The sequence below is a fragment of the Manacus vitellinus genome, unplaced genomic scaffold, assembly GCF_001715985.3.
Source record: "Manacus vitellinus isolate BGI_N305 unplaced genomic scaffold, ASM171598v3 scaffold_6_pilon, whole genome shotgun sequence".
In the NCBI taxonomy this organism is placed as follows: Eukaryota; Metazoa; Chordata; class Aves; order Passeriformes; family Pipridae; genus Manacus; species Manacus vitellinus.
This window is the reverse complement of record NW_021940750.1, coordinates 27,695,178-27,704,787: the sequence shown is the minus strand read 5'-3', so window position 1 is coordinate 27,704,787 and position 9,610 is coordinate 27,695,178. Positions and strand designations below refer to the sequence as shown.

The 9,610-nt window shown below is 41.2% G+C and overlaps 2 protein-coding genes across 2 annotated transcripts; one reads left to right on the top strand and one right to left on the bottom strand.

The window, feature by feature from the left end:
* Window positions 1-100: 100 nt before the first annotated feature.
* LOC115307920 (protein BFR2-like) lies at window positions 101-1,965 on the top strand. The gene is given in 4 exon segments (XM_029964138.1): window positions 101-127; window positions 181-282; window positions 285-327; window positions 409-1,965. Coding segments are annotated over 4 exon segments (303 nt in total). The 3' UTR covers window positions 540-1,965.
* A 3,630-nt stretch (window positions 1,966-5,595) lies between these two features.
* On the bottom strand, window positions 5,596-8,557 carry TMEM251 (transmembrane protein 251). The gene is made up of 2 exons (XM_018082997.3): window positions 8,427-8,557; window positions 5,596-8,107 (listed from the first exon to the last, which is right to left on the bottom strand). The coding sequence occupies exons 1-2, from the start codon at window positions 8,429-8,431 to the stop codon at window positions 7,696-7,698; spliced, it is 417 nt and encodes a 138-aa protein (XP_017938486.1). The 5' UTR covers window positions 8,432-8,557; the 3' UTR covers window positions 5,596-7,695.
* Between the last annotated feature and the right edge of the window lie 1,053 nt (window positions 8,558-9,610).

The following is a 9,610-nucleotide window of genomic DNA, read 5'->3' as shown; positions in this document are numbered from 1 at the left end:
CGCCCCACGTGACCGGGGGCGGTTGCGTCGGGGCCGGGCGCGCGGCGGGCACGTGACCGGCGGGGCGGGCGGGCCGGGCACTGTGGGCGGAGAGGCGGCAATGGCGGAGCCCGCGGCCGCACCGAGCGTGGTGCGCGGAGCTGCGCTGGCCGCGACGGTCGCGGACGAGGACGTGCTGAGTGCCGTACCGGCGGCGGAGGGGGCGAGCCGCGCAGCTGCGCGGGCTTGCGAGGGGCCCTGTCCGAGCTGCAGGAGCGGGTGTGGGCTGCTTTGCCCGCCGCTGGTGCAGGAAGGAGCGGGAGGCGGCGGGCGGCGCCGACGGGCGCGGTGAGTGGGCGGGGGCGGGCGCGGCCGGGGCGCTCCGCGACACGGGACACCGCCGCCGCTCACCCGCTGCAACCCCGGCAGGTGCTCTCGGGGATGACGACGACGAGGAGGACGACGACGAAGAGGATGAAGGCGAGGACGAAAACAACGTGGACACGGCGGCGAGCGGCGATGACCCGCCCCCGAAGCGGACGAAGGTGCAGCAGCCGTGAGGGCGGCGCTGTGCGGCGGGTGTGCGCTTAGACAGCCCCGCTCCGCTGAACCGACTGTAAGTGCCCCGGGCCCGGTGCCCGGGACGGCTCCTACGGCGCTGCTGCTCCTGTTTTAAAACCGAAACGCCCATCCCAACACTGTTTTGATATGGAAGCTGTATGGAAAGGATGCGCCTGGGCGTGAGCAGCGTGTTGTTTATGGGGTGACAGTGTTACACTGACAGTACTTTTTAGCAAACTAGTTGACAAATACAAAACTTTTCTTAAAAGTCTGATTGCTACATGTTTTTATTGACTTCTTCCATGTCACAGTATTTCTTCATGTGACCTTAACTTTTAAAATAAAGCAATAAAGTCTGGAAAGTTATTTTTTCAAATATGAGCTTAAAATGGTACAAGAGAATTTGCATGGAGAGGAAGCAATATGTGACCACTACAGTATCGAAATTAAAAAACATGTGTAGGACTCTGTCTATTCCTGTACAATGGAAGATTATTTTTGCCTACCTGAAAGGCTTAGTCACCCATCAATCAAGTATTTTCCTGGAAGAAGTCAGACAAAGTAGATACAAAGACTTGGGAATCTTGGTTTCAAAAACTCAGGTTTCATATCGGCCAGGAAAGTGACAAGTCAGTGTGACTTTGATAATTACTATTCCACAAGTCAAAAACCACTGTTTGTCCTAAGCCTGTTTTCTCCAAATAGCTTTTTTCCCCTGCCTCTTTTTTTCATGCAGCATTCAATCTTTATATACTTACTTCCCTCACTGAGTTTTACCCAGGTTGATTTTTAAGCTCATTTGGTAGCTAAGTCAAGGGAACATCACAGCTTAATATTCTCCTAATGCAGAACTCCCAACATTACCTAAAAACAAGAAAAAAGAAAGCAGAGTGGTTTTTCTGAAAAGCTTTCTAAAACCAAAATTGGACATAAACTAAGGGAAATGTAGTGGTGTTCTACACTGGTTCCTGTAGTTTATTTTAGAGGAGGAGAAGGTCTAAATACTTCAGCAACACCTGTGAGTACATTATGTGTAACAGTTCTTGGCTGTATGAATCAGCATAACCCAATCCCTCTGCTAAGCAGCATGATCTTTTTTTAATGATAATGCAGCATGCAGAATGTCATTAGTGTAACAATCTTCTTGCAAGGGGCAAGTTGTCAATGCTGCTTTAGTTCCTAGTTTTTGTTTGGTGCATGCTTCTGTGAACAGGTATAAAACACTCCTGATAGCCAGTCCATAGAGACTGAGTCTTCTCTCGCAGAAGTTAACTGCCTGACTTAATAGTAGGAAAAACATTTTGGGGGTTAATTTTCATGTGTTCTGCTGACAAATTTTTTTTATGTATTATGGAAAGTGAGCAAATCTTGTGACTTGTATACAGAGGACAAAATATGGGAATAAATTAATAATTTTTACGAGGACAAAATTGTCTGCATTCATTTGAAATGGTGGGAGGGGGGGAGTCAGAAATGAGGTCCAGTAAACGTATCATTGACATCTTTATGTACTCTTATTCTAAGGAAGTATTTTATTGGCAGATAGGACAGAGTCATATCTAAGGAGAAAAGACCAACTCGGAAGACTAGGGAGGTTTAGTTGCTGAGGACCTAGGGTGAGAGGGTATTACACAAATAAATTCTGATTTTTTGTCAAGCTGCAAAATCTTAAAATGATAAAATGCTTAAAGTGTTGTGGGGTAGATAATTTATTGCAGGAAGTGGCTTATCAAAATGGCAAAGGCAACGCTTAGTACAAAAAAATAGCCTCATCTTTTATGAGCTCTGTTCTGCAGCTTTGGAAGCTTGTTGTACAGCTACATCTGAGAGCAGCATTTTCCCTTTTCTTTCCTTGTCCCCCCTGCAGACTTAACACCCCAGCAATGGTTTGAACTGTGGGAGGGCTGAAAAGCAACGTTTAATGTTAGGCAAGAATCTGTGGCTTTTACATATATGTAAGCAGTCCACTGGCATATCAAGGGCTGAAAACCTCTGGCCTAAAGCAACAAACTCTAACTTTACTAGCACAGGACTAAATGCAGGTAACACTCTAGTAATGGGATACTTTTTTCTGTCAGCCTGGACACAGCTGTCAGCTGTCAGCTGCACCTGAGCTCCGGAAGATACTGATGAACATTGGGTCAAAAACAACCACTCAAGTTTCTGCCTTTTAAGAATCTTTTCTAGTCCTTATTGTAGCCACAGAAACTTTCATGTGAGGAAAAGGGCACTGGAACTTCATGGGACCTTATGCAATTCTAAACTGTAAGTTTGCTTGTGACTGAAGTGCCCTAAACAGAGAACTTCATTTTTCTGGGAATTGTTGCAACGTTACCTGGCACAGGAAACTTCAGCGTAATGCGGTTTCCCACCCTTCCAACCCCTTTCAGGACTTACCCTACAGTTGAGTTCTGAACCCCTTCTGGGGAGCCCCTAAATCACCTGTGGCCCCTGCATTGTAGGTAGAGGAGGTAAGCTCTGATGGAAGAGTGATGGCAAATCCTTTATCTCAAGAGACATGTAGTGCTTTTGTACCTAACCAAATTTCAGGCTGACACAGAACAAGCTCAGTTCACCACACTTGCACTGTTTAGTGCAGTTTGTATGCCTTACTAATAGAAGTTGGTTTTACTAGCCTCATGGGGGCTCAACGGATTTCCTTACTAAAATAAAGCGGGAGAATGCTGGTATGTTTGTATTGAATTAAGAGCTGAAGTGATACTAAACTCCTGGTAGCATTTAGATGAGAACCAACTACTTTTACTAGTTACAAAACAGAACAGCAAAAATGTCGAAGACTGGGATTATGACATACTGTTGTTACTTCTTTCAAATACTGAATTTGCTGGTTCAAACAACTTTGAGGCTAAATCCACAAAGGAATTTAACAGGTTGCAGTGTTCTCTGTTTAAAAAGTTTAAAATCACAAGTATATTTATGAGGCACATAGATAGTTCTGTGAGGGAAAGGGGCCAATTCCATTATGCCCAATAACTGGGGCATTGTCTAAAACTGCAAGACCTTTTCTAGTTCCCAGGAGAAAGGTCCACTGTCATCATTTTCATTAAAGGGTTTGAATGCAATTCACCCATTGCAGCCCCTATGTAACTCCCACTCACTCAAGCTTAAAAGTTCATTTATACACAATGTATTACAAATATCAGGTTCTCTATAAAATAGAGAGTAATCTGGCAGTTAGGACATCATAGGGCTTAACATGTGGTAAAGAGGCTAACACTCAGGGGTGTAAACAACTGAAGAGTGGTTTTGGGCACAACCACTAGCCAAATGTATTAGTCATGAGTTCTACTCTGAGGACTGACTTGAGCAGAAGTACCTTCTTATGGCTGTAGCATGTTCTTTCCTCCCAGAAGAAACCTGCACCATAGGGTTAGCCTTAAGGAGAGCTGAGTCCGTTCTTAAAATTTAACTATGTGATAAAGTTATTAAACTGCTTTCATGCATTAGGTCATATATAGAAAACAGGTTCTCAAAGACTGGCACGTGAAAAGCAGCATTTTTTTTAGAAACTAATAGAATAATAAACTAGAGAACATCCATTTAAGAAAACAATGGACTAGGCAAGAGAAAATATGGGGAGTTAATAGGTATCCTGCACAAACTGGAAAGTTTTGTTCCAGGGATAAGTCAATCTTTATATTTTTAATTAAGAACCAAGCTTGCAGTTTTACTTTGCTGCTGGAAGAGACATGTCATAAGGAACATATTTATTGCAACTTACTTCGGTCCCAAGTTTGAAGGGCTGCAGCCTGATGCTATGCTCTTCATTAGACCTACTCCCCATGGCAGGAAGTGAAGAACAGGCTCAGTAGCACTCACAAACACATACGTGGCAGACAGGAAGGCACTGTCAGGTGAAGGTCAAGCAGCTAAAGAAACTGAGACTGCCCACGTGATGTTCAAGCAGTCTGCCAATGCTTTATCTTGAGACAAAATGCAATAAAAAGAAATCCAGGGTAGGTGGCACACAGATGAATATTAATCACCCTTGTGCTACAACTACTCACTTTGTTGGCAGAAAGTTAAAGCTCTGAATTATTACTAAGCTAGTAGAGTTTAGCAATCTTCTGAGGACTTTGTTACTGCTTCTATTATTCCAGCTTCTGCTGTAGGAAGCTCTTCAAGATCAGGTTTGAGGTAACTCATTTTCAGTCAAAAGACTATGAGTAAAAATAGCTTTCCCACCCCAAGTGAAAGTTACAGTAATTCATCTTTGCTGCCTAGTCAGTGAAAACAACTAAATAGATTTGTATAAGCAAGTTCTAGCATAAGCTAATCTTATACTAGATTAATGCCACTGCCCTAGAAACATACTTGTGCCATTATCTGCCAGTTATGATCAAGAACTAATTGAGAAGTATTGTAGTCCTTAAAGAGGTTGTAAAATTTACTTGAGCTTGATTATCCCAAAAGCTTGTAGATTATGTCAATTTGTGTTACAGGCAGTTATCTTTTGTGATTCAGAACTAATTAGCATTGACACTACCTACAAATCTTCATAATAATTAAGCTTCAAAGTTATTTCACTACTTCTTTTTTTAAGAGACTACAATAAAACCCAATTTATTATTAATTTGTATAGTCTTTACTTACCCTGTCAGTAAGACTTCATCTCTTGATGTTCTCCTGGTGCCAAAAGTGCTGGAAGCATCAGCAGAGCTAACTTTGCTCTTCTCCTACTCCTATTGTCTAGTATTCCTATATACTATGCTGATAGTTGAAACTAATTCTCTCCACTGCTGCTTTCAACTTCAACTCAAGTCCTTACAGACACAGCATTTGCTTAAATTAATTTTGTATCTTTCTGTAGTTAGTTGAAAAGCTCATGACTGCCAACACCTGTAATCCAAAGCCAGGCTTCTGACGGAAAAGTCTACAAACACAAACAGCCTTTCTGTAAGTCACCACTGTGCTCAGCACGTGCTCCACATCCAGACAGCTTGGCTCATCCCACCAGGCATGCTGATGAGTTTGCTAAGGGTCACATGCTTGCACAACAGAAACTTAGGCAGTTCTTACTACCATTTTCTATTTTTTATGCTTCCTCTTTAATTCTTTAAATAACTCTTTAAATATTTCCATTTGGACACAGATTTAACTGCTCAGATTAAAACTACGGCACCAAGTTACAAACAGTCCGGCCAGAGGTATCTCTTTGTTATACATAGGTGAAGAAATGACAAAGGGATTTGGTTTTATCCAGCCAGTCCCAAAACTCCATGCTACCAACAAGGGCACAGAGCATAAAAGGACAACAAAAAAGATGAACTGAACACACATCCTGAGGGAAGGACAACTACAGCAGCTGGCAGCCAGCACTGCTGTCTGGCAACAAACATACACAAAAAAACCCAACCCAAAACCAAAAAAGAAAAGCCTTTGATATGCATCTGCATTAACAGACTTCTGTTTATAAACTTTGAAAAGTTTTTATTTTATAGATAAATAGCATGGTGATTTTAAAAGTTGAGAAACAACACAACTTAAAAGCTCTGATTCCAAAGATAATAACTACTCATCAGAGTTCATAATTTACTCTTACTCCAGCATACTGAGATGGCAGCTCCCTCCTTTTCATATTGCACTTAGAACTCAAAACCTTCTTGTAAAGGCTACATTGTTTTCAGGTCCAAGCACCGATGCTGACAATTGAAACCAGTGTCTCAAAACATCTCCAAATGCAAGCAGAAAGTTTAAGGTGTTGTAACTGCCATGCTTAAACACAGCAAAACTGAAAATAGTGTTCTCTTTCCAAAGTGAGAGAAAGCTGATATTCCCAGGATTCCCTTAATGCAATCAGAAATGGATTATCATTTGTGATGATTGGGTATGGACAATCACATACAGTTGAAATTATAATTGAGGAGTTTAGCTCATAATTCTTTTGGGCCTACTGCTTCTAAAGAGTGTATTTTGCACTGTTTTCATATTTGTAAAGTTACTTCCATCATGGCTGGGTCAAAGATTTAGTTATTCTAAGAAGTAAAAAGGGACAAGAGAAAAGAAGAGATTTCACTCTTATTCAAAATATACAATACAGCAGTTAGACTTAAAAGCTATGCCAAAACAGCACTGAAAAATAGAGGTTGAGATTATGACAAGAAATCTCAGCAAAATTTCAGTGTGACAGAAGAAATTTGCATTCATTACAAGAACGAGAAGAAAGTATCTTACTTCTTTGAATTTCTAGAAGAACCATGATTACTTGTCTTACAACCTGTTTCTAGCATCTCTCCAACGTAATACCAGTTAACTTTCCCAAATTCAATTCCCAAATTCCTAATTATGACAGTGCTCCCAGAACATGGTTTTGCAACCTGTCTGGAGTGAAGTTAGAATGGTCATAAATGTCAGCAATTTTATCAAGTGAGATAATAGAAGAAAACATAAAAGAATTTTTGTGCAGACTACAGGCCAATTACAGCATAAGCTGTTTTTGATGTCATAGGAAAACAGCTTAAAGCACCAAGCTCCAGGCTTATGCCACTCCTCACTGCCTACTTACTACACTGTTGTGGTCACTGAAAAAAAGTAGGCTACCACAGGAAAAACAGTACTTTTTCCCTTTAAATGTTTGCACAAACTTTATTCTTTGCTTCCTGTTTTTATATCTAAACTTATTTTTAAAAAATTCATTAAAAACAGCACTGATGTAGATATTAGCAAAAAGAAAAAAGAAAAAGAATTGTGTTAAGTGCAGCTTTTATAATCACGTTCTCATATTTTTTTCCTTTTACATTTACCACAAAAGCAGCATCTTTTCATTGATTTTACTCCAAGGGAAAACATAGGAAATCACTTTTTTGCACAGAGGAGTAAAGTTGTGGACCAGAAACTCGTTTCCCCACAGGACGTTTCAGATGGAGTGTTGTGATTTTGCATCATTAAGGCAAAATGAGGAATACTTCCATCACATGTCACACAGGGCTCTCCCACTCTGGCCGCTTGATAGACCCATAATTAAAAAACCTTTATAGTTACTTTTTTTTTTTTAAATAGAAAACAGTCACTCTCTTCATTGCTTATCAGTTTGAAAGAAAAGGCTCTTTCCGGCCTTCACTCAGAACTTCAGTCTTGTGATTAGATCAGGCATATGCAATTGCTTCAAAACAGCAAGAGAAACTAGAACTTGAGCTAAGTGTCAATCAGTTGTAATCTACTGATCTGATTAGAGGCCTTCACAAATGTTTGATGACGATTGCAAATAACAGCCAAGCAGATAGGAATGATGCAGTACCCAACAGTTTTGGGGTCAGCTCTTGTACAGGAATAGAGAAACAAGAACATCTGTAAATATGGTATTAAAAATATTATAGTCCACAGCCAAAAAGGCAAGGATAGCAGTCGTACTTTTAAGGAGTGCGTCCATGTGGTTCCTTCCTGTGGCTCCTTCGGATGTTGCTGAATGTGCTCCAGTGCTAGTTTGTTGTAAGTCTCATTGATTTCAAAGACATAATAAAAAGCCGCAGCACTTGCTAACAAGTACAGCCCCACACCAATCCATCCCATCCTCTGGCGGAAGTTCATCATTCTCCATGCTCTGCACCTGGAACAAAAGGTGACACAAACATTTAGTACAGCTTGGGAAAGAGGAGACACAGATGAACCTTGGTTCTTGTAACTTAACTTTCTATAACTTTTCATTACACTTTAGTTTAAACAGCACACACAGCAATTTCTGAAGACTCAAGTTCTCTCTGCTTCATAGAAAATGACAGTACTCTGCCAGTGACAGGTTAATGGTAAGGACCTACAGAGCTCTATTGATGGCTCTGGCTATTCTAGAGCCTGCTGGCTGTCAGGATATACCCAGACAAAAGACAGAGTGAAGACAACAAAAGTCATCAATTGAACAGATTACTTACCCCATTTGCCCTCAGTGTCTCTAGATGCAGGGTGGGATAACACAAGATTTTCTATAAATATTAAAGTTTGGAAAGTTCTTTGATGTAGCAAGACAAACGTGCTGCTAGACAGCCAGTAACAGGAACATCACTGCTTGTTTGTGGTGTAGCAATGTCCAGTTGTATTAAGCTCTAGCGGAGTGCCTACCTATGAACCATATGTTTTCAATTAGAACATCAGAAGATATGTACCAAAGGTATGTATTTGCACACGTGAAGGTACTATAAGCATGTTCCTTGCACCTAACTGTATTCCTGCTGTCCCTGTGTGGACAGTTGCCACAGCCCTTCCAGAGGAATGGAGCTGCACACCTCTACTGTTCAATGCCTCAATGCAGAACAAACCAGACACCCCTACACTGGCACTTTTCAGGAAAAGTACAAATTATTGGAGCACCACAGATACTACTGGGCCTAATTTTAGCTCTTCAAATCTCCAGCTATCAGCGTGGGATCTAGGTGACTGGAAACACTCTTCAATCCAGTCACAAACACTCCAGCCGAAGTACCTCCATACAAAGTCATCACCTCTTTCCCTCAAAACGGCCCTTGCTCAGGGCAGGGAGAACCACTGCAGCTGATTAGGGCTCCCCTAACAAACAGGCTTTTTCAGACTTGGGCTTTTACTTTTCCTACCTTTTTTAAGAGAGGGGTAAAATCCATCTATGTAATGCTGTTTTAAGAGAACGCATTAAGCCTTAAAACATTAGGCAGAAACGCATATTTAAGAATGAATTATGCATACAGAACAATGACAATTCATGGAAGTATGAGACTTTTACCATAAGCAATAAAAAAAAAAAATCACTACCCCTTTCTAAATCACCCTTTCTGAGCTCGACTATTTGGTTAGCAATCTTGAAGGGTATCCTTAATCCTGACCTTACAGAATCTGGTCAGGGTAGCCCTGGAGAAATTGTTCTGGCCCTCACACTTTTGCGTTCATGGTGGTTAAAACAGTCACGCATGCAAGGATATTAAACACCTGGGAAAGAATAGTAAATACCTGAGAATACCATTACTTATGTCTATGATCGCTACTTGTTTAGCTGATCCTTCTATATAACTTAACTGCATTATTTCCCTTTGATACCGTGAGTCAATAGTTTTAGCAGGACACCTGAAAAATTTGTGTAAGAAGTTGT